This window comes from Tympanuchus pallidicinctus, unplaced genomic scaffold, assembly GCF_026119805.1.
Source record: "Tympanuchus pallidicinctus isolate F22 unplaced genomic scaffold, pur_lepc_1.0 scaffold2, whole genome shotgun sequence".
NCBI lineage: Eukaryota > Metazoa > Chordata > Aves > Galliformes > Phasianidae > Tympanuchus > Tympanuchus pallidicinctus.
This window is the reverse complement of record NW_026294721.1, coordinates 24,003,757-24,027,555: the sequence shown is the minus strand read 5'-3', so window position 1 is coordinate 24,027,555 and position 23,799 is coordinate 24,003,757. Positions and strand designations below refer to the sequence as shown.

The following is a 23,799-nucleotide window of genomic DNA, read 5'->3' as shown; positions in this document are numbered from 1 at the left end:
TAAAAATGCTGAAATGTAGTCAGGTTGTGAGGCTGCATAGACTTGTTTACTGCATTCTAGATGCAGAAATCTCATAGAGGAAAGGAAATACTGGCGTACTAACAGCAGGTATACAACCGTGCTGTAATTAGACCAAAAAAAAAAAAAAAGCCATTTTCTTGTAAAATACTTGTTTTTTTTCTAGTTGTAGTAAGAGGTAATGAAGCTTTTCAGTGCTTAAGTCCAGAAGTACTGCTGTATTTTTAATGTTTTTACACTTTTAAAAAAGTGAATGCCTGTTCACACATTTTGCTTTTCTGACAAAGTTGCAAGCTTCATCATAACCAGTCAGAATGATAAACCTTCTCAGCTATGGAGTGTTGTAAACCAAATTACATAAATATCTGCTACCTAAACTTGTTCTTTTTTTTTTTTTTTTTTTTTTTTTTTTTTAAATTTTGATTTTCTTCTGAACTGTAAATTATTTTCCCCTTTATCAGATATAAGGAAACCAGAGCATTACTCAAGTGTGTTACTACTACTAAGAAAAGTTCTAAATGCTGCATTATGGGTAGTATTTGTTAAAGCATGGACAGATTAATTCATAATCTTACTTGGAACATAAAGAAATGTTGGCCTGTAGATAAGCTATGATAAATAATTATGTAATTGTTATTTTTTTTGGTGGGGGGGGAGAAGGGGCACAGTTTAAGTTGATTGAAATCAAAGCTATCACAGTCTGAATTTACACTCCACTTGTCCTGGAAGTGCTACACTGGACCATTGGTTTGTGATTGAGGCCACAAAAAGTGAAATTTATTGTATTCAAGCCATCAGGCAGAAACATTGTGTCTTGAAACAAGACAACACCACAAGACGAGATGGGAAAGAACATATATATATTTTTTAAACTGAGACAGTGCCTAAAAAGTTCCACCTGGGAGTCATTTATTTCCAGTTTGTAATACTAATGGTGAATTCCAAGAGTCCCACTGAATGCTTCAAGATTATAAATACAGTGAGCATCCTTAGCTAAAAAAAGAGATTACTGGAGTTGATGTGACAAACGTTATTGTCACTCAGTGTTCTGAACAGTGAAAGAGCTAGAAGGAGCAAAGTTAAGCTCCTTGAAGAAGCTTTAGGATGAAAGTGAATTTCATACCATGCATAATTTATTAATGCTTGCCCTGCAATCTTTTTCTTCTGCACCTGCTACTGTCTGCTCTCATAAGCTGAATACTGCGCTTAGATGGACTTTGTGCCTGATCCTAAGCAGCTACTCCCATGTTTTAGATAAAATTACAAGTTAGTTTGCTATAAAGTGGATATCAGTTACTTTCTAAGAAAAGTTCTTTGAGGCAATATGCTCTTGGTGTTCATCCTGAGGGCTGTTAGTTAATGTTCTGCTTTCAGAGTGAAAGGCATATAAAGCACTCTGAAATTACTTGTTAAGTATTTAGATAGTATTGGGAATGTGCAATGCATGCTTGGTTTTAAATATACACAGTAAAACTTATAGTCAGTATTAAACATGTCAGCTTTCTTTCTTAAAAATAGTTGAAAATATTCTCAAAAGTCAGAAGAGTAATAGTATGATTTCCTGAATGTCTTGCAGGCAACAGTAACTGTATTTCTCTTCTATTTTACAGAATAAAGATCCTAAAATGTCCCGAGTTGCACTGGAATCTTTGTATAGGTTGTTGTGGGTTTATGTTATTAGAATAAAATGTGAAAGCAACACTGTAACTCAAAGGTAAGTTCTTTGCACAAGGGATTCTAAGTTCCTTTTTTTCCTTTGTGATGTTAAAAAAGATTCCAAAGTCACCTAGGGCATTGGCTTGTCGGATAAGTAGAGAAACAGAAACTTCATCTTAATAGAGAAAACCAGAGGAACTTGGTTAGTTTGAAGAGGAGAATGAAGAGAGTCCTCACTCTCCTTTTTATATGTGTGTGATGACATAAGTGGATAGAGAGATAAAAAAAAACAGGAAATTTAGTTAGCAGGCTCTACTGATACCATAGCAAATGGGATCTGAAGTGCCCATCACTAAGTATAGGCTGGAAATGAAAAGAATGAAAAGATGTGTTTTTGCAAATTAGCACAGTGAGAATTTGGAATAGTCATTCAGCATTTGCTCCTCCTCCTGACTGAGTAGCTCAAAAGCAGGATTTTGGTCTCCATATAAACTAACTCGTTATAATCCCCTCAACAACAGAGGGCTATATTTTAAATGGAAGGTACTGCCTTCTGTGTTATGCAGTAGTCAATCCTACGTCCTTCTGATTTGAATCTCAACAAATAGGCAATTACAAAAAATTATTCTTAGAACAATTTTTTGACTTCTTACATTTGTTTCTCAATTCCTGTAGTCGTCTCATGAGCATTGTATCAGCACTTTTTCCGAAAGGATCACGTAGTGTGGTCCCACGAGACACACCTCTGAATATATTTGTGAAGATTATTCAGTTCATTGCTCAGGTAAGAATATATCTAGGTAGAGATACAATATTATGAGCATTATTTGTAAGAAATATAAATTATGGGCTGTTTTTTGAAATATTTGGAGAGTTTAATGTATTGAATAAAATTTCCCCAAATAATAATTGAATGACTGGTTCGTTTCTTCAAGTGGCAAAATTATTTTTCTTTGAAGTTCAATAACTATGATTTGTAGATGTTAGTTAGTATTCACATGTGTATTGTTCTGTAACGGATGTGTCTTATACGTATGAAGATAAATGAAGTACAGTGATATACTTACAGTATTCCATTATAATATATTCATAAGGGACAGTGTATCTGAACATTAAAGTCTATTTGTCCACAGTCTACCTCTGTAGACTGGAAAAAAAAAGTTGCAACGTGTATGTTAGTGTGTAGTTCCTACTGCATTACAACGTGTATTGTTTTAGATGCTTCTGTTATCTTAATATCAAAATGCAGGGGGTGATCCCACAGGATACAATACTCATTCATCTTTAACCTTATAAATTAGACTTCTTTTTCCATCTTACAGATAGCTTGTCTGTGCTTCAGTTTCCAAAATGACCTACTTCTGTTTGTACAGAGATAAAACAGGATACAAAATCCTTTATGCTCTCAATTTTATTTCTAGGATTCTTCATTTTAACACTAAGTTTAAATTATTTTTAATTATCAAATATTTGAACCTGTAAAGCAGCCTAACTGTAAAAGCCTGTGCTTTTCTTACTTTATTCTTTTGCCTTTGTATCTGAATACAGTTTCATGGTGAACTCTTCTATTGCCCCCTCACCCTAGTTTCAGAATGCTTTTTAAGAGTTCAGTGTATTTTTTTTTTATACTGTGTTGAACAGATGGAGAACTGAAGTTTCTATTCTTTGGTATAGATTTTCACCAAAGTAGGTACAAGCAGAATTTTCCATTTGACACTTCTACTAATGAGATCCCAGGGTCTGAAATCAGGCATTCTCAGAATGAAGTAGATGTAATTAGTAACCTACTGCGAAGGCTTTATTTAACTAACTCAACTGTCATGAATAATAAGAGCTGCCTAACTGAAGCAGAAATAAAATATGCTTTTTGAAGGACTGTTCAATTGACTCATGTATCAGGCTCATTTGTTCCATTTTTCTTTCTAGCACGTATATTACATTTCTGAACTTGTTCAAGAACTGAGCTGTATTTGTTAAAAAAAAAAGAAAAGAAAACAGAAAAATGCATCTGCTATGCCAATTTGATTTTTTTTTTCTTTTGGCATCTCTTGCACAGATTGAAACTGAAGTCCAATAGTATATGACCATTCAAAGAGAACCTGAATTGTAATCTGAGATTGCAAATGCAACCTTAATTGATTGATTTTCTAACCCACAAGGACTTCACCAGTATATTAATGCCAATGTAGTGTATTTTGACATTTTTAATACATTGCATTAGGAGTGTTGACCTGTATTACTTTTTTGAGAGTGTTATTAATTCATAAGAGTATGTAAGAAAAATTAATCTTTTAAAACTTTTAAAATATTGTCTTTATATTTTTGAACTTCTAAGGCATGATACCTACTGCCTATAAGGAAGAAGTTAAGCTATGCATAGAAAGATAAACAAGAATTTTTGTATAAACCTTTTTTCCTTTATAGGAACGCTTGGATTTTGCAATGAAAGAAATAATATTTGATCTTCTTAGTGTTGGAAAATCACCCAAAACCTTCACAATTAATCCAGAGGTAAAACAAACTTACTACTTGCATGCAGTGAGGACAGGATGTTGGGGTGAAGTTTTTGGAACTGTAGTTAACTATTTTTGAGCTGACATGAAAGCAGATTAATGAATATCAAAAAAGATGTTCTGATAAAGCTAAAGAAATAACTAGTTATTACTAGCTAAAGAAATAAATAGTTGTGTACAATTGCTGTCCCATGTCTGGTGAGTAAGCCAGCAACACTACTGCAGTTTCAGCTCATTGCAACTGTAAACCCAGTATGTGTGCTTTTGTGTATAACCATAAAGCCTTTTCTTCAGGGACATCATACCCAGGTCTTACAAAGCCAGTGTAATAGATGAGATGTAAAAATGTGTTTCTTGCATATATCATTCTTATCATTCATATTAACTCCTTTAATCCTGTTTACTCTGAAACATTAAGTCGATTTGTCCATGCCAGTTTTGTTGACTGGAATCGGAGATGTGAGAAGGCATTCAACACTAAAATTTTGTTCATACTTTCATTACACTAATGGGTAATATTTAAATCATGCCTGTCCTACTAATGCTGTCTGCTTACAGAGGGAAAACGCAGTTTGTGTTTTGTGTTACTTTAATGTTATAATTCCTTTTGTATTCTACTTCTTTTTTCTTCCGTTTGTTGCTTTTGAAGAGGATGAATATAGGCCTCAGAGTCTTCCTTGTCATAGCAGATAGTTTGCAGCAGAAAGATGGTGAACCACCAATGCCAACAACAGGAGTTGTTCTTCCCTCAGGAAATACTCTGCGTGTGAAGAAAATTTTCCTTAATAAAACACTGACAGATGAGGAAGCAAAAGTTATAGGTATGTGCTGGTCTTTTGGAATTTTACATTCCAATACGTACGTAGATGTTCTCAGTTATTCTCAAATAATATGTTTGTGTATCTTTATTTCTATATTGATTTTTATGGAGAATTTAGTTATAGCATGTTTTAACATGATTCTTTAGAGAGAAGCTCTAGATGACATTGAACTTCTTGTGTCCAAGACTGGATCTGTGGCTTTTTTAAAAACTGCTGGATTAGCACACAAAATACTGAGTAGAATTAGTTTGGTAATTAGGATGGAAATTTTTGTTCCTTTGATCCACTCTACAGTGTTCCAAAATACAGCTGCGTTGGAGTGAGACATTTTTTATCCCTTTGTTTGGTTCATGATCTGCAGATGAAATAGTTGTCTCTAAAAGACAGTCTCAAGCTAGAACTAAAATACTCAGAAATGAGAAAAGCAACTAACAATTACTTCTCTGTTTATGTTCTTCCCTGAAGGAAACTTCTACTTTCATATAATACCTCCTACTGCTTGCTTGATATACCTCTTTTTTACACTTAAAATTAGTTTAATGACAGGTTTTGTACAATAAGAAATTTGTCCTTAGCTGAACGTGGTATATATTTTAATAAGAATGTGAAAAGTGAGTGAGAATATGCAATAGTGAAAGAAGTGGTTGGATCTCTGTGCCTTTTCAGGAATGTCAATATACTATCCTCAAGTCAGAAAAGCTCTGGACAGCATACTTAGGCATTTGGACAAAGAAGTTGGAAGGCCCATGTGCATGACTAGCGTGCAGATGTCCAATAAAGAACCTGAAGACATGATTACGTATGTATAAAATCCGCTGTCAAACTTATATTGTATTATTCTTGTGCTGTAATGTTTCACATTGCTACGTTACAAATTTAGGCTTTTTGTTTGAATATTAAATTCATTCTGATTTCATTAATTAATGCTAAAAATTTTCTAGTACCTTCTTAAGTTTTGACCTAAGATTGAAAATCTCTGTGATATACTGATGTGGATTTTCTGTTGTTTTGTTGTTTACAAACTGGTTTTGTAGAGGTGAAAGAAAGCCTAAGATAGATTTATTCAGAACTTGTATTGCTGCTATTCCAAGACTGATTCCAGATGGTATGAGCAGGACTGACCTCATTGAATTGCTTGCAAGGTAAGTGAAATAAAATAACTGTTAGAGAATATTCCTTTTTAAAAGCTCCTTATATAATATAGAGTATGTGAGTCAACTCACTATGAAGTTGAAGTCCACTGTGTACAGATCGATTGCTCTTATTCTTGCCTGCCTTCAGCAGTTGTGTCTGCAGATAGGAGGTCTGAGCATTCAGTGAGAACAGATAGTTGAGGAATGTGCAGGCACTCTTCAGTTATTCCTGGAGCAATGCATTTTTCTTCTGTTTTTCTGTTTGACAAAAACAAAAAAAACATAGAACCATGACATTGTTATGTTTCATTTTTTAATATAAAGATAGTCTTGGTGTGGGAGAACAGTTCAGCTCGTAGTTTTGGAATTACAAGCTCATTTGCATAGAGTGTGTTGAATTATAAATATGTAAATGTTAGTTAAGTGGGCAAGAGTAATTAAGGCTTTTGTAACACTATTTATTCATAGAAGACAGGAAGCATTGAAAAACAATAACCTGCACATCACAAGATACCTCCACGCTGACCTCTAAGATCAGTTGCACTCGGATAAACACATGTACAAAAGACATGATTATCTCTCATGACAATTGTTTTCTTGCACTCAGTTTTTTGAAGTCTTACTTTATTTTGCTATATTTCTAGCAGGATCTTGTCTTAGCTAGTTGCAGATGTATTCAGTGCAGAGAATGCATCTCTGTGGTATTCTGCACTGTACAATAAAGGCAGAAGACAGCACCAAACTTGAATTCATAAAGGCTGGTTAAGAATATGCAATTCTAGAGTTGATGATACTGGTATTTTTTCTAAACAGGCTGACAATTCATATGGATGAAGAACTCCGTGCCTTGGCTTTCAATACACTCCAAGCATTAATGCTTGATTTTCCAGATTGGCGAGAAGATGTTCTTTCAGGATTTGTGTATTTTATTGTGCGTGAAGTGACTGACATCCACCCAACGCTTCTTGACAATGCAGTAAAAATGTTAGTGCAGCTCATAAATCAGTGGAAACAAGCAGCCCAAATGCATAATAAAGCTCAAGATTCTCAGGTATTTTAAATACAATCCTTTTATATCAAAACATAATTTAATCTATATGCAGTTTTGTTAGTATGCTTTTTTTATTAAAGTAATAAAAATTCTGTTTACTTTCTTACAGTGCTGAAGATATTTAGACGTATTGTTTTATTTTTTTCCCAAAATATAATTTAATATTAAGTACTCTCTAAACAGTGATTAATTGCCACATTTTTCTTTACACCAAATTCAACATGTGGAATTGGAAATATTAAATAGCACTTTTAAACAGCAGAGCTAGCAAAACAGCACCATTTTCCACTAACTAATAGAAAAGAGGTACAAGGGTTATGAGAAATCATTTTATGTAATATTAATTATGAGAGAGAGTCATTTACTCTTGTTGAATTTTGCCCTCATTTCATCACTTACGTGAGGAAGTAAAATAAGAAGGACTTCCTTGTGATGTTTGGACTGAATTCAGAGAGAAAAAAATACAAGCTAGCTGATGCTGTGCCATTTTCATAATTTAAAATACGACAAGAAGAGAAGATCTAAATATCTTATGATTAACTGTCATCACTAATAATGAGACTATAATTTGATTGTGTTTACTTTTTCCTTCATTTGTTTAACTTCCTTGCTTATTTCTTAGCGTGGTGTCTCCAGTGGGGCTGCCCATACCCTTCCTCTGGAGAGGACCCTTTATTCCAACGTATTTCACGTGGTGGAAGGCTTTGCTTTGGTCATTCTTTGCAGCACAAGGCCTGCAACGAGAAGATTAGCAGTCAGCGTGCTTAGAGAAATAAGGGCCTTGTTCACTCTTCTAGAAATTTCTAAGGTAAGAGTTGATTATCCATTCATGTAAAAGCTTAATGAAAAAATACTGTTTTTCTTGACTTTGTGATTTTTATGTTTTTTTGTTTTTTGTTTTTTTTTGTTGTTGTTTTTTAGAGTGATGATGAATTGGCTATAGATGTAATGGACAGACAAAGTGCTTCTATCCTGGAGAGTTTCATACATCTTACTGGTGCTGATCAGGTAGGAGAGATTTTATCTTAAACTTGAGTGTAAGATGATGCATTTCTGTAAGCATTTTGGTGTGTCTTTTAAATCGCAGTGTCATTATATTCAAGCTAATTTATCAACAGTTTATCAGCTTAAAAAAAAAAAAAAGGAAAGAAAGAAAAAAACAGCAAAAAAACATCCAGGGCCTCCAAAGCTATTTCTCAGAACAAAAATTGAGGAATGATTTGAGACTGACAACAACATTGTACGGTTTCTGATTGAGCTGAATTCCCTTGTTCTATATTTATCTTTAAACTATTAACGGTTGAAGAGAAGCTTTGCTGTTTTAGGCTTAGGAAATGAGTTGTATTTCATTGTATTTCAGTAGTAAGACTTTAAAAGTCTGGAATCTCTTGGAAGAATAAGTCATCATGAGTCAAATGCCATTTTTTTAAAATAGTTTACTTAATATTTATTTCCTTTCCAACGTGTTTCTATCACTGCTCATATTCAGGAACTTTTCTAAAACAGCATGAATTAAATAATGTGTTTTAACTATACCTAGTAGTTTTGTAGTTTTGATACTCACATTTCACAATGAAAATCTACAAGTGAAAAAGTATAACTTAATATGCATAGAAATTAATTGGGTTTTTTTGTTTGTTTGTTTGCTTTTTTAATGTGTACAGACTACTTTACTATACTGTCCCAGTTCGGTGGATTTACAGACTTTGGCTGACTGGAGTTCCTCTCCAATCAGCCACCAGTTTGATGTGGTCAGTCCATCACATATATGGATATTTGCACATGTGACTCAAGGCCAAGATCCATGGATTATAAGCCTTTCAAGTTTTATGAAGCAGGAAAATCTTCCAAAACACTGCCCAACAGCTGTAAGCTATGCTTGGATGTTTGCTTATACCAGACTCCAGATGCTGTCTCCACAAGTGGATATAAAGTAAGCTCATTTCTAAAGGAATACAGTCTAATTTACTTGTATTCTTTCAAGATTCATCATCATTCTAATGCTGTTATGTTTCGGTGAGGCAGCATGCACTCCTAAAATTTTCTATGGATTTCATTCATTCTTATAAAAAAAGGTAGATCAGTTCTCTTTTGAAAAAAATATTATCTGCTGTAAAGATTGATTCGTGCCTTAGGCAATATTGTAGTTCTACAAGTTTGACTATAAAAACATACATTATTGATGTACAAGTCTGATCTGAATAATTTATTGGGAGTACACTATGTTAACAGAAACAGACACACAATTTAAAAATGAATTCAATAGAGAAACAAAACCTCCTAGGCATTATTTACTATATTGGGCTTTTTTTTCTTTAAATAGCAGCCCTATCAATGCAAAGAAAGTGAATACAACTACAAGCAGTGACTCCTACATTGGGCTCTGGAGAAACTACCTGATTCTTTGCTGCAGTGCAGCGTCTTCTTCAAGCTCCTCTACTTCCACTGGCTCTGTGAGATGTTCCCCTCCTGAGACGCTGGCGTCTACCCCTGACAGTGGCTACAGCATCGATTCAAGAGTAGGTTCTTCTCATGATTGCTGTAAATACTGCAGCTACTACTGAAGTAGAGCCACTTGAGGCTTATGACCACTATCATGATTCTTCGAAGGCTGTGTAATTTATCTGAAAATATGTTTAAAATGCCTTTTTTCATTTGTTTTGGATAAGGTTCAGTTTGTTTCTTCCAAACCATACGATAAAGGCATTTCTACCTGTGGTTTTTCAGACAAAATCTAATCATATAATGGAAACATTAACCCAGTTTCAAAGTCTTATCTGGTGATAATGAGGAAATATTTTGTCTTCCATTGTTGTTTTTTTTTTTTTTTTTTTTTTCCTCCTGTCGGAAGACCTCTGTAATTCTGAGCAAATAGCCTCACACTTCTCCACTAATTGAGGCAGTGTTCTGTTCAGGCACTATACTTTGTTATATTTTTCCTAACCACACTTTTGTCTGCATTACTTCATGTTATCTGCAGACATGGTTGGGTGTTCTTTTTTGTGGTTGTTTTTTTTTTTTAATCTCCTCTTTGGCTTCCTGTGGAAGATGGAGTAAAGGCAGTGAAGATAACTCATAGATTGTACAGCAGATTTTTGGCAGAAGCAGCCTGTTCCAGTTGTTACCAAGATTCTGTCCTTAAATCTGAGAAACTGCAAAATGAAATTTTAACAGGCTTACTTTTCCTCCTAAAGAAACAGAAGATCTTATAATATTTTGTAAGCTCTCCTCTAAACTGAATATGCAAGTATGAATTGGAGAGCTAACAAAATTCTCATTAAGGTTTTTCTCTGAAAATGAAATATGGAAATATTCCTATAATCAGAATATCTTGAAGATAAGCATGGAAGACCCTCAGAAATATATTATTCAAAGATGGCCACACAAACCTCTAAGTCACTGTTTGATTTTCAAACTTTTGGAAATGCCTCTCACATGGAGGCTGTGAAGGTATGTAGTGCCGTTGCCTCTCAGCTGCCTGTAAAGGTCTTGCATAGATGCATACTCAACTCTTTTTGAAGAGTCATTGGCCATGGTAACAATCTATTTCAGCTCTCTTGTGTGCTCAGCACAGTGCCTCAGTAGGTTGCCAAACAGATGGGATGAAGTCTTCCCAGAGGCTTTTTAGGTTCAGTGACAAAACAGAAAAGTTCAGGGCAGATAACTACAGATTTTTTTTCTCAATTATCTTCATCCATGTTGTTCACTACAGGGAAAGGATGTGCATTTTGTACCATTTCTGAAATTTGTTTTCCACGCCAAAGGTCAGAAACCTTGTTTTTATCATGAGTAGTTCAGATCAGTACTTAAGAATCCAGTATTGTAGCAGATGTTTTAATGTTACTACCTGCACGTTGGATAACTGCTTCATTCAGGTTTATTCTGATTTTCTTCTTAGATCATTGGCATTCCATCCCCTTCTTCCTTGTTTAAGCACATAGTTCCAATGATGCGCTCTGAGAGCATGGAAATTACAGAATCCCTTGTGCTAGGACTTGGCAGGACCAACCCAGGAGCTTTTAGGTAATTGCTGTGTTTCATCTGGTTTTATGCTGATGAGTCTAAAGCTGGGGAAACAGAACTCAGAAAAAGGCCTTCTTAAGCAATAAAAAATCTGTGAAAACTGATTATCATTCTTTTCTAGCACTTAGCTCTGTGACAATGATTTTTTAGAAGCTGAACTAATTTTATTGGTTTTATGCCTTTTATTGGTATTAAAGACTGCCCTGTGGAGGAAGAGACTATGGACTGTTGACGTTTACATATTAGTTACAGTCGTGGTTGTAGAGGTACTGAACATAATTGATAACACCACTTAAACCTAGAATACTCATTTTCTCTTTTATTTTCTGTTATTAATCACGTGTCTAGTTTGTTGTGTACTCTCTACCAAAAGCCAACCTTTGAGTGTGTTTTACCAAAAAACCTTATAAATCACAAAAAAAAACAAACACCTGTTTTTTTTTTGTTGTTGTTAATCTGAACAAAAATATGGAACTATCCATCACCATGTTTAAGTCTCATGTAATTTAATGAAAGTTTTTGCAACTTTCTGGACACCTTACCACATTTCCTGAAGGAGGACCCTTGTACCAGGGGAATCAGTCATTTAACATGAAAACTTCAGTGGATGATGCTTTTGGTATGTGTAAATTAGAACAGCACTGAAAGTACACAGTAAAATGTGGGACACAGGGACACACTGCAGCAAACCTAAAACAGAGGAGGTTATTGCTATACTATTGATTGTAAAAGTAGAATTAGTAAGCTTTACCTTAGTGTGCTGTCTGCATAGATCTACACTGCTGATCTCTTTCATGTTCTTTTGCCCCTTTTCATGGAATCATGAGATAATTGGAGTTTGGCAGAAGGAACTGAGAAAAGACTGTGAAGCTTCACTGCCAATTGTAAATGTAACCACAGCATCAAATCATTGCTTTTCAGTTTTCATAGAGGCTGGACTGACTAGTCTGTCAGCATATCATTATTGGCCTTAGAGAAGGAGTGTTTATTAACAAGTAAATGCACAGTGACAGTTGCAAGAAGAGGATATGATTAGCTGCCAACATCGCTTTTATCTGATAGTATCTACTTGCAACATAAGGCTTTGTTAAATCCTGAATGTGAAGGTGAATGAAAATAGTACCTGATAGAAATATAACTTAGAACTCTCTAAATGAAAATTTAGTGTAATTACTGAGAAAGCTATTTGGTGCTTTGTATTTAAATTAGGAAAATCTTCTCAGAAACATCTCTTGTAAATGCTTAGTTATGTCAGAAAGCTATAAGTAAAACCTAAGGGTGTTTTAAATGAAGTTTTAACACTTACTATGAAACATCTTTCAGTTAAGATGATAATTTAATGGTTGTTCATATTCTTTTGATTATTTTATTTTAATTCAGGGAACTAATAGAAGAGCTACATCCTATAATTAAGGAAGCACTTGAAAGAAGGCCAGAGGTAATTAGATGTTTTTCCTATATTTGGCACAGAATTTTAGCTATCTTCTCAAAAATGATAGTAAATAACTGTTAGTTACGCTTCTGCACCTTAAAGCTGTCAAAACACCAGGTAACAAAATGAAACATTCCTTTTCAAATTAGTGTGAGCTGTTTACAGTATAAGAGTTCTGCTTTGAACTCTGTATTATTTTTATATCAAAGGAGTTTAGTTTTGAATGAGTAGAAATTACTGTAAGCTTTTCCACATTCTTTAATTTGTGTTTCTTAAGCATGGTTTAGCATAGTTAAATGCTGCCTGCAATTAGTAGTGCCTAAGATGGCATTGATTTCTACTGTCATCCAGCTTTGTTCAGTTCTTTAAAATGGAAATGGCTGTGAGCTCACCTGGCTGTCTGCACCGAATAAAAGTCTTCTGATGGAGAGGATGTTTTACTGTAGGGTTCAGAAGCCCCTGTAGGTATCCACAGAAATAATACTCTCTGTAAACACAAACACAGATGATTATTCAGAATTTTTTTTATGGTAACTGTTGTAGTCATGTTAATAAACTCATGAACTAATAAATTCATAATTAAATAGAGATGATGAAATGGAACATGACTTTTGTTTCAGAATGTTACTGGAGCATAGTGTGTTTTCTTAGTCTTACACGCAAAAAGATTGGAAAGTCTTACACAGAAAGATTGGTATTGTACTTCAGTTCATTGTTTTACATGTCACATTTCATGACAGGAGAGTGACAAAAAGTGTATTATTTTGTTAATATGTGTAATAATAAACTTGGTGTATCTTGCAGTTACAAAAGGAATAACTTTTCTTCACTGCCTGATCTGTTAAGATAAGTAGGCGTTTTGGTAACCGTTCATAGAAGTTTTGCACTCCTGATAATTGATGCAAGTTGTTGTCTAAATAAAATAATACTTTTTTGTGCCATGCAGTTTTAGGTTTTTTTCCCCACTTCATCTAATTCTGTGTTTCCTCTGTTGCACAGAACATGAAACGGCGCAGGCGTCGAGATATTTTACGTGTACAGCTAGTGCGAATATTTGAACTGTTGGCAGATGCTGGTGTCATTAGTCACAGGTGGGGGCTGCACTGATGAGCAGGATCACTCTGTAATATAGATTTCTACAGTGAAGTATCATTAATTAATTTGTTGTGTTTCTGAAATTGCAATTTTTCATTAACAATTACTCCCAGTGTAAGATCTAATTCTGTAGAAGGATGAGGGAGCTGTGAAAAATAATGCTTGCTTATTTGTTTACTTTCACTGTTTTTTTTTATATAGCAAGGAAACAAGCTTAGGGAAAAGCTGACTTTGAATTCAATGTTTGCAATGGTGAGGACTATTAAAGAGAAGGAGATAAGGATTGGGTTTTTTGGGTTGGTTTTTTTTTTTTTCAAAGATGTATATTTAGCATACAGTTTAATATTTTTATTTTTAAGTGCAAGTGGTGGCCTTGATAATGAAACACATTCCCTCAACAACACTTTACTTGAGTATGTTGATCTAACAAGACAACTCCTAGAAGCAGAAAATGAAAAGGATTCTGATACATTGAAAGATATCCGATGCCATTTTAGTGCCTTAGTGGCAAATATCATTCAAAATGTTCCAGGTATGTAAATAGATCTTGATAACTTCTAATAGAATGTTTTTATTTTTTTTTAAAGCATAAAAAAAATTCTACTTACCTGAATTTGCAGAATACATTAATAAAAATATACCATCTGTTCTGAACACAGCTTCAGCAAATGAGGGTTTTTAAGAGAGGTATCTGATACTGTTTAGAAGCTACAAGTAATTTTCTCATCCAGCAAAAGTCTTCTTGGCTGACAATGCATTTGCATTTTTTTAGATTAATAAATAGCTTATCCTTATACCTCAGTGACATTAAGCATGATAACAGTAAAACTACATCCAGCTATTATGATTTTGAAATAGCGCGTCTTTACTTTTTCCCTTTTATAGCCTGATTCTCTTTTATGTACATTATTTTAAAAAACGATACAAAAAGTGTTTCTAACTTTATTTGCTTTTCTTTCAGTCCACCAGAGAAGAAGTGTCTTTCCACAGCAAAGTCTCCGCCACAGTCTGTTTATGTTGTTCAGTCATTGGGCAGGTCCTTTTAGTATCATGTTTACTCCCCTGGATAGATACAGTGATAGGAACATGCAAATAAACAGACACCAATACTGTGCATTAAAGGTATTTTAATACTTTCTGAACTTTGAAAATAAATTCCCAAGTTGATTTAGCTAATGTGTATTTAACATCTTGGCTTTTTGGGGGTAGTTTTCATATCCTTGTCATTTCTGACTTTATTATTTCTCTGTTCTACCTACTTGCTCAGTTTTGATAATTTTGTTTTTTGCAGTATGCAAATACATTACACTTAGTGAATTACTTAAAATCACTAGTAAGTGTTGACTTCCCATGACTTCTCATCTGCCTAAGGAGAAAGACTTTTATGTAATGTTCGTTAATAATAAAAATGTCTTATAAATTCTTGCATAAGTCAGCTTTTCACTTTTACCTTTTACTTGGGAGTTCAGAACAACCTGTTTTGATTGAAGTATTTCTTTAACAAAATGTTATTTGCTTTTTGTTATCCTTAGTCTTTCTTATCTGTCAGAGTAGACTATTGTTTTCTGGGTTTTTAATGGGCTTGATAAAAACACATCTGCTGTATCTGAGTTATTGAAATGTAGTGTTTTACTTTCTAAAGGCTATGTCTGCTGTACTGTGTTGTGGCCCTGTGGCAGATAATGTTGGGCTCTCATCTGATGGCTATTTATACAAATGGCTGGATAATATTCTGGATTCGCAGGATAAGAAGGTAATGCAGGCAGTGTAAATATTGGTTTGCAACTATCACTACTTTCAACATAAATGCATTCATGAATTATTATGGTCACATTGACCCAAGGGCTTTAGAGTGGCTTACGCCTAAAGCTCTTAGGAGTGTCTAGTTATGCCTTGTCCTTGACACATGCTGTCACCAAGATGAGGAAGGCAGTCAGCAGGCACATTCTGAGCACAGACAAAGCAGAACTAGAGAGGAAAGGACTGAAACAGACTTCTTATAATTTATAAACTAATCAGCTAGATAAAGTTATAGTAATAAGCACAATCTTCAGAAACTTAAAGGAGACAAGATTTTTAACTTGAACTCTGTGAAACTGGAGTCTATTGACAGGGTCCTATGGACTTCTGAAGACCAAGCTTTACAGCTATTTAGTAAGGCAAGCTTTACATCTGAAAAATAGGGCCTTCATTGCACTTATACTGTGATAGCATAGAATTACTGCTCCAGTGGGATAGATTCAAGGGATTATGCAAGTCTCCAGATGGATCAGTCCCTTGTATCCTGCTGTGGAATACCTATCTATATTTAAGTGCTTTTCTATATCTGACTTCAGATCTGTGTTCAGAAAAGAGTAAATAGCACAATACAGGGCTTGGAACTGAGAAAAAGGAATGTTAGAGCTATCTAATTATTTACTTCAGTAATCTTTTACTGTGTGTACAAGTTGGATGTTAAACAGTTTGATAGGATCTGTTGTTATTTTTAAACTGTGGACTTATTATTTTTAGCTGGAATAATTTTTGTGTATTACAGATGTTTTGGATTAAATATCTATTTCCCTCTTTTATGCCATTTTTATAAGTTGGCCCTTTTTTATTTTTTTATTTTATTTTATTTTATTTTTAATTGGTTCATTTCTGAATACAGGTTCACCAGCTGGGCTGCGAGGCAGTTACGCTGCTCTTGGAACTCAACCCTGACCAGAGTAACCTCATGTACTGGGCCGTAGACCGGTGCTATACAGGTTCCAAGCGGGTAGCAGCTGGCTGCTTTAAAGCCATAGCCAGTGTGTTCCAGAACAGGTACTACAGAATTTGTCAAGACTTTCATTTTCCAAGCATAATTTCATTTAGAACATTTTTTCCTCCCATAAAGAGTGGAGATCACTCCTGTTTGTGTGTATGTGTTACTAGAGAAGCTTTCTGAAGTGTTAGGTTATTCCGTCTCATATCCCCTAAGAATTAGCTTTTACTTAATAAATTCAAATTAAAAAAAAATAAATTAATGTTATTTATTTCATGCTTGTGATTTTTCCTTAGGGATTACCAGTGTGATACAGTGATCCTTCTAAATCTGATACTGTTTAAAGCAGCTGATTCCACTAGGGCTATCTATGAAGTAGCTATGCAACTATTACAGGTTTGTAAGCTAATTTTGATTCAATTGGTTTTGTTTTAAAAATTAGAACAATCTCCATGCATGGAAAATAACAGCAACAAAAACCACAAAGATTTTTTTGGTAGTATTTAGTTATTCTTTCAATAAGAAAATTTGATGTATGTTTTTTTTCTCTGTCTTTATAAATCGTTAGCCCAGATCCTTACTTGGCCTAAGATGTCAGCAAAACATGTGTTTTCAAGAGTTAAGCCCCAAAGACTTACATTTTCACAACATATGCTTTTTTAAGATGCGTAACCTAAATGAAGATTTTTCTGATTTGTCACTACAGAAGTGTTGTATAGATCAGTTTTTCTAAAAGCTTCTCAGAGAGGTGTGTTGCTTCTTCTGTTCCTTTGCTCTCTTTACCAATGTAGCTGTCAGTTTCCTGATTTTTGCATTGGTGCCAAATGTTTTCCTTATCCATCAACATGGGGAGGTGTTAGCAGAGTTGTTGTTAGTCATTTATTTCTGTTAATTCCTTTCCAAGGACATTGAGGGGTAATACAGGCCAGCACTAATATTTTAAAAAAATATATATAGATGTACTGCTCATTGCTCATACCAAAAGTCATCTCAGAGGCTTTTCCCAGGATCATTGTCAGCTAAATTAAGCAGTAAAATCCTTTCTGAATTCGTACTGTTGCTGATGTGTCAACACTCACAGCATTCTCCCTTTCAGTCCCATCTTTCTTATCAAGGGAACGCTGCTGCTTAAGATCAGCCAAAATTAATTTTGAAGGTGCTGAGCTGCTTTAGCCTCCCTCTGCATCTCTGGCACATCAAAAATTGCTTTTCTTCTATACTTGTCTCGAGCAGAAATAATATTGTTTGGAAATAAAAGTACTCAATGGTATATTTCAATTTGTTACGGAAAAAAATGTGTTGGACAAGTTATTTTGAGAAAGCAAACCTCAAGAATTTTTCATTGAGAATGCATCAAATGAAGTGAGTGTTAGCTATTCAGTGGAATTGAATGAAGGAGATGTATGGAGACCTATCTGATACGAGCCATTAAATGGGAGTAGATGCATAAATTTTAAAGGTGATTTTTAAATAAAAACTTCTAATATAACTGTACAGAGCTTCAAATCATGAATGTTGCTGTTGTAGATCTTGGAACCAAAGATGTTCCGTTATGCTCACAAACTGGAAGTTCAGAGGACAGATGGAGTTTTGGGTCAGCCTTCTCCTTTACCACATCTGTATTCTGTGTCATACTATCAACTATCAGAAGAATTGGCAAGGACTTATCCTGAGCTAACACTTGCCATCTTCTCAGGTATGATTTAAAATAAATGAATATAAAGATCATCAGGTCTGAAACCTTTTAGAAAATGTATAGTTCATAATTCACTAAAATAAGGAACACAAGAGACTGTCTTCATAGTAAGTGGAGAAAATTGAATTTATTGAGTAAAAATTTTCATTTCTATTTGTAATATATTAAAGAGGAAACAATGAATCAAAAGATATTTTGCTGACTTTCTAATATACTAAAGAGAAATCATGTATTAATAAAATAATTTCCAAATGACTTTCAAAATTATTCTTCTGTTATTCTTTCAAGTATTGTTGTTTACTGTAGATTACTTAAAAATAATATTCTGTAGCATCTTAAATAGCTGCAGAATAATAACCTCTTGTATAATAACTTCTTGTATAAATTAAAAAAAAAGAGCAAATGCAAATGTGAGAAAAGTTTTAAAGTGCTTTTTTGCCAAGTTGGCACATTTGTACATGCTTTAGGTTTTCAGCTATCTCCTCAATTAGAGGAATTTTTTTTTCTAGGCAATAGTTTTTAACACTTACTAAACACCATATGATATATTATAGTGTATTTTTTCCCCTTGGTGACTTGAATTGGTTTGTTCTCACTGTTTATATAGGAAAGGAGCAGTGCTGAAACTCTGCTCATCAGTCTGGTTTGCCATGTTTTTAACCATGTAATGTGCAATGCATACTTTTTTCATCAGGACTCAGTTTTATCCTGGAAAGCATTACTTGTGCTTTCCTTTCCATAGAAGTGAAACTGGTGCATAGAGATTGGATTTTGTTTACCATTTTCAATGAAAAGCTACTAATAGAATAAAACTAGCTTGTATTTTGCAAGAGTTGGTAAGTGAAACAAGCATAAAGTAGAGAAAGAGAATGTTAAGCTTACTTTTCAGAACTTTCAGCAATTAAGAAAACTATCAGAACCTAGTATACACTTTCTTGTTTGTGCATGCAAATCTATGTGTGTGTATGCATACAGCAATTCAGCTTCTTCAACCATGCTGTTTGTCAGAAGAGTCTTCAACTAGCTCTACTGAAGAATAGATGGTGGTTATGAAGTAGCACTAGTCAGTAAAACAAAGTTATGTCAGTATTGGTGTTTTTTTATGCTAGTGTGATGTACTGGATTCATAGTAGTGATTGTTATTGGCAAAGTAATTCCAATTCATGATCCACAATTTATCTATGTATGTAATCTGTGAATCACAGAAGTAAGTCAGAGAATCCAAACGGCTCACCCGGCTGGGAGACAGGTGATGCTGCATTATCTGCTGCCATGGATGAACAATATTGAGCTGGTGGACTTGAAGCCTTTGCCAACCATTCGGCGGCAAGATGAAGATGAAGAAGATTCTTTGAAGGATAGAGAAATAATGGTAAACAGTAGGCGCTGGCTACGAGGAGAAGGCTGGGGATCACCGCAGGCTACAGCCATGGTCCTGAACAACCTTATGTATATGACTGCAAAGGTAAAACCAATTGGTATTCCAGCTGTTGTGTTTAGGGAGAATACTGTTCAGAAATACTGTGTTACAGACTTCCAAGTGTTACTGCTCATATTAGTCTGCTTACTTGTGAATACACAAATTACAGTTTTGAGTTGTTATAAGAAATATGTAATAGAAATAGTTCAGTAGCTATTGCATATAGCAGTTACATATAACTGTTTTTCTAGATAGATGTCTGTTTTAATAGATAATACCTAGTCCACTCTGTACGTGTGATCTCAAAATGGGATTTTGGAAGTAAATCTGCTTGATAGAGCAAATTCTTAGCTACAAAACAATATTTTTCAATATAGGAGCCACCATTAGCTATGCATTTTCACCAGCAATAAACAAGAGCCTGCATAGCATGCTTGTCAAAACCTGCACCAGTGGAAGTGACCCTCTGTTGCCACTTCTGAAACGCACCACTTACTGCCTCGTCATACTCACATGCACTCCATGAATGTTCAGCAAGTGTTGATGAATGTCAATGTGTGCCATTTTTTTTCCACGTGGGGAAATTTGGTGACATACCTTTGCTACATATGCACTTCCATGTCAGATGCCATTTTGTCAGACTGTCCCTCCGTTGCCATCCATCACGCAGCAACAAAATGTAATGGAATATGGGTGGGGAAGTTCAGCCTCCTTTGCCATTCCATCAACACCCACTCCTAATGTCAAAGACCAACATAATAAAAGAGTAGGCATTACTTTTGGAGCAGCTCTTGTAAAATAATATAGTTACTGTATATAAATAACAAAACTTATTTTAGTTTTTAATTTTTATTAAAGCAGTAAAAAAAAAAGCAATGAAAGCATAAAACTAGTAAGATATGGTCTGATGGGATATACAGGAGGGATGTTCTGTCTTGTAAAAGTCTGGTAAAGAGACCCAGTCAGATTTTCTAGTTGAATCTGGCTGCAACTCTATACCTTCCATCTGAAAAATTTATTTATCTTGAATGAAAATGGAGTTGTAAATATATGAAGACACTGATGATTTTTTTTTTTGGCAGTCTTGAAAAAAAAATTCTGCTGGAGTTTTCAGGAAAGATATTTACTTTGTTTTCCAGTATGGTGATGAAGTGGCTTGGTCTGAGATTGAAAATGTCTGGACTACTTTGGCAGACAGCTGGCCAAAGAATCTGAAAATAATTCTGCACTTCCTGATCAGTATCTGTGGCGTTAACAGTGAACCCAGCCTTTTGCCTTATGTAAGTACATTGTATGAGTCTCCTTATTGTCACTGGTGTTTTAGAAATTAACACTAGCAGTAAAGATCACCAAGCAAAAGATATAGTGTAATAGTATCACTCCATGTTTTATGACCAGTGTACACTGTGAATAAATCAAGTGCAAAGTAATAGTTGGCAAAGTATAAACCTGAAGGGAAGGTACAAAGCAAAGAGCCAGACTCTCTTTGGTTGTGCCACAGTGCCAGTGAGGGCACAAATTGAAAAACAGGACGTTCCCTTTCAGCATCAGTGCTTTGAAGGTAAAGACTGAGCATTGGCACAGGTTGCCCGCAGAAGTGATGGAATCTGGGAGATCCCTGTAAGCTGTCTGGACTGTGCTCCTGGGCGGCCTGCTCTGGGTGACTCTTCTTGAGCAGCAGGACCTGCAGAGGTCTCTTGCCAACTTCAACCTTTCTGTGATTAGTGTACTAATTCTAGAAATAGGCTTATAGGATTAAGTGGACACTAGCTGTCCCTGGCAAAGGAAATATTTTGCTATTTCAATGACGAGGCAAGGAATGCTTTTCAGTGTAATAAATATATGGTATGCTGAAAGCCTGTAGAACTTTTGAAATTAAAGAAGCATGCCACTGAAGATGAATGATTCAAGTATTCGTAATATGAAACAAAAGATTTTGAGGAAATAATTTCTCTGATGCTGGTAGTTTTCTGTTTATGAAAGTAGAAGTAATGTACTGCAATTTACTTGGTGATAAGTCTGAAACAAAGCCATCTATCAGTTATGAACTGTCAAAATTCAGGGTGTCCTAGGTGGACCATAGACATTATTTGGTAAGTAAATTTTTTAAAAAGGAAAAGATTTCTTGAACACCTGTTTTTGCGTTTTTGTTCCCTTGTACTAAAAAAAAGAAACTTGATTGATTGCTAGTTTTAGATTGATTTCATTCCATATATGCACTGATTAATTTCTTTCCATCATAATATGTAAATCAACAGCCACAGATAGTTTCTGTTCTCTAGGAGGAAATAAGGTGGCTCCATAACTGTTATTTTCATCAGAGAATTGCAATTGGTTTTGCTAACAGTCCAAAACAGTAGATATGAAGTAAACAAAGAAAGAAAGAGGTATCTGTGATAAGTATGTATTCTTGTATGTATGTGTGCGTGTCTGAGAATATATAGGACTTACAGTATTGTGTTCTTACAAAGGTCATTTTAAGTTCATTGGGTGGCATTTGTTTTTATTGCAAATCAGAAAATCTAGCAGTGAAGGCCCAGATCTTTCCAATATAGTTTGAACCAGGAGACAAAGTAATTTCATGAGTCAAATATCCTAAATTACTTAGCATTTTACTTACCATTTCTTAGAGCCATTGTCCAAATCTTAATCTTAGATGTTGCTAAAACCTTTGTTAGAAAAAGCTACTATGTTTCTTAAACAATGGTTATTGAACTAAGATTAATTTTTATGATGTTTCTGATTCTTGCTGATGGAAAGTGTCTGTGGAAAGTGTTTTTGTTTGCTTTTAGAACTAGAATCAGTTGCAGGTATTCTCACTGGCACTATAGGTAGTGTTTCTAATGAGTTGAGATGATCAAATTTTTTTTTTTCTTTCCTAAATCACTGTGGTAAGAATTGTATTTGTGTGTATTACTATTTTATGTACATGTACTTTTTTTATTTGATGGCAGGTAAAGAAAGTTATTGTTTATTTGGGTAGAGATAAAACAATGCAACTATTGGAAGAGCTGGTGAGTGAACTTCAGCTTACAGATCCTGTCAGTTCAGGAGTCACCCATATGGATAATCCACCATATTACCGCATTACTTCCAGCTATAAAATCCCTTCTGTCACTTCAGGTGAGAATTTATTGAACTTAATCTATTATTGCTGGCAGTGACAAACATGTTTCTATTAATCACTTAAAATACTGGAGTTCATCTGTAAATATTTAGTAGGAGTACAGTGGTCTATTTGTTTTAGCTATAATATGATAGAATTTCTGTTTGATTGGCAGATTGGCAGGTTTTAGATTATCCAGAGTTCTTAGTAAAGAGCATCTGAAAGACTCACAAGAAACAGGATTGTATTGGTATTTATGTTAGACTTTGTCTGCATTCAGATCTTGTGCTGTTTACCCTCAGCATATCACTTTTATGTCTGTTCAGCTAAACAACGAGGACAGTTTACATCTTTAAATACAACTTTAAATCATGTTTTTGGTGAAGCATCTTTCAAAGAGAGCCACATAAGACTTGGATGGGAGTATCTAAGCAAGGATTTAGCTTTTCTGCTACAGAGCTGTCAATGCTCTGAAGCAGAATGCTTTGTTCATGAAAGTGTTTAAAATGTATTAAAAGTAGTATGGAGCACTTATGCTTAAGTGTTCATTGTAAGAAAGTAGGGAGAAGAAGGTGAAAATTTTTTTGCAATTATGATCAGGTAAGTGTGATGGTTGATAGTTTCTCTTAAAAAGAGATTGATATAAGCTTCATTGAACACTGTTAGGTTTTAATCCCTAATCTGTTTGTGTTTTGAATGAACTGCATACCAAAATCCAACTGCATTTTACAGATGAATAGAATAAAGGAAAGAAAGGAGATATCTAGGTCCTGCTTCAAAAACAAGCCTTTCTACTTCATTTACTCTGAAGACTTAGAGATTCCTGGAATTATTTTTTTTGTTGTTTGTTCGTTTTTTTCCAGTTAGTGAGATTACTGTGGCAGTTCAGAATCTTTTAGTCTACACAACATTTTTTTTTCTCCTATGAGAAAGCAATCACTTCTGCTTGGTTTGTATTTGTGCCTGTTGCTATAGCATGTGCCTGTTTAGGAATCTTGGAATGGACAAGTAAATAAGGCTTGTTGTATATAGCTTAAGTCTGCTTTGCTTTTTTATTCAGTTACCAGTGTCTTTGTCCCTAATTCACAG

At 34.6% G+C, this 23,799-nt stretch overlaps 1 protein-coding gene across 9 annotated transcripts in view; it reads left to right on the top strand.

Moving 5' to 3' along the window:
• The window catches only part of FRYL (FRY like transcription coactivator), a 156,500-nt gene that overhangs the window by 89,227 nt on the left and 43,474 nt on the right, over positions 1 to 23,799 (top strand). For all 9 annotated transcript variants that reach the window (XR_008206483.1, XM_052681908.1, XM_052681909.1 and 6 more), the window contains 23 exons: positions 1,629 to 1,732; positions 2,350 to 2,458; positions 4,099 to 4,185; positions 4,837 to 5,008; positions 5,675 to 5,807; positions 6,043 to 6,150; positions 6,955 to 7,192; positions 7,815 to 8,000; positions 8,114 to 8,200; positions 8,857 to 9,125; positions 9,516 to 9,711; positions 11,091 to 11,215; positions 12,596 to 12,653; positions 13,647 to 13,738; positions 14,102 to 14,274; positions 14,704 to 14,864; positions 15,385 to 15,495; positions 16,393 to 16,547; positions 16,785 to 16,884; positions 18,016 to 18,184; positions 19,390 to 19,649; positions 20,744 to 20,884; positions 22,559 to 22,727. Coding sequence is in view for 8 of the 9 variants with exons in the window: in XM_052681908.1 (XP_052537868.1) it covers positions 1,629 to 1,732; positions 2,350 to 2,458; positions 4,099 to 4,185; positions 4,837 to 5,008; positions 5,675 to 5,807; positions 6,043 to 6,150; positions 6,955 to 7,192; positions 7,815 to 8,000; positions 8,114 to 8,200; positions 8,857 to 9,125; positions 9,516 to 9,711; positions 11,091 to 11,215; positions 12,596 to 12,653; positions 13,647 to 13,738; positions 14,102 to 14,274; positions 14,704 to 14,864; positions 15,385 to 15,495; positions 16,393 to 16,547; positions 16,785 to 16,884; positions 18,016 to 18,184; positions 19,390 to 19,649; positions 20,744 to 20,884; positions 22,559 to 22,727 (3,403 nt within the window). In the remaining variant the exon portion in view is untranslated. The remainder of the gene's footprint in view (positions 1 to 1,628; positions 1,733 to 2,349; positions 2,459 to 4,098; positions 4,186 to 4,836; positions 5,009 to 5,674; positions 5,808 to 6,042; positions 6,151 to 6,954; positions 7,193 to 7,814; positions 8,001 to 8,113; positions 8,201 to 8,856; positions 9,126 to 9,515; positions 9,712 to 11,090; positions 11,216 to 12,595; positions 12,654 to 13,646; positions 13,739 to 14,101; positions 14,275 to 14,703; positions 14,865 to 15,384; positions 15,496 to 16,392; positions 16,548 to 16,784; positions 16,885 to 18,015; positions 18,185 to 19,389; positions 19,650 to 20,743; positions 20,885 to 22,558; positions 22,728 to 23,799) is intronic.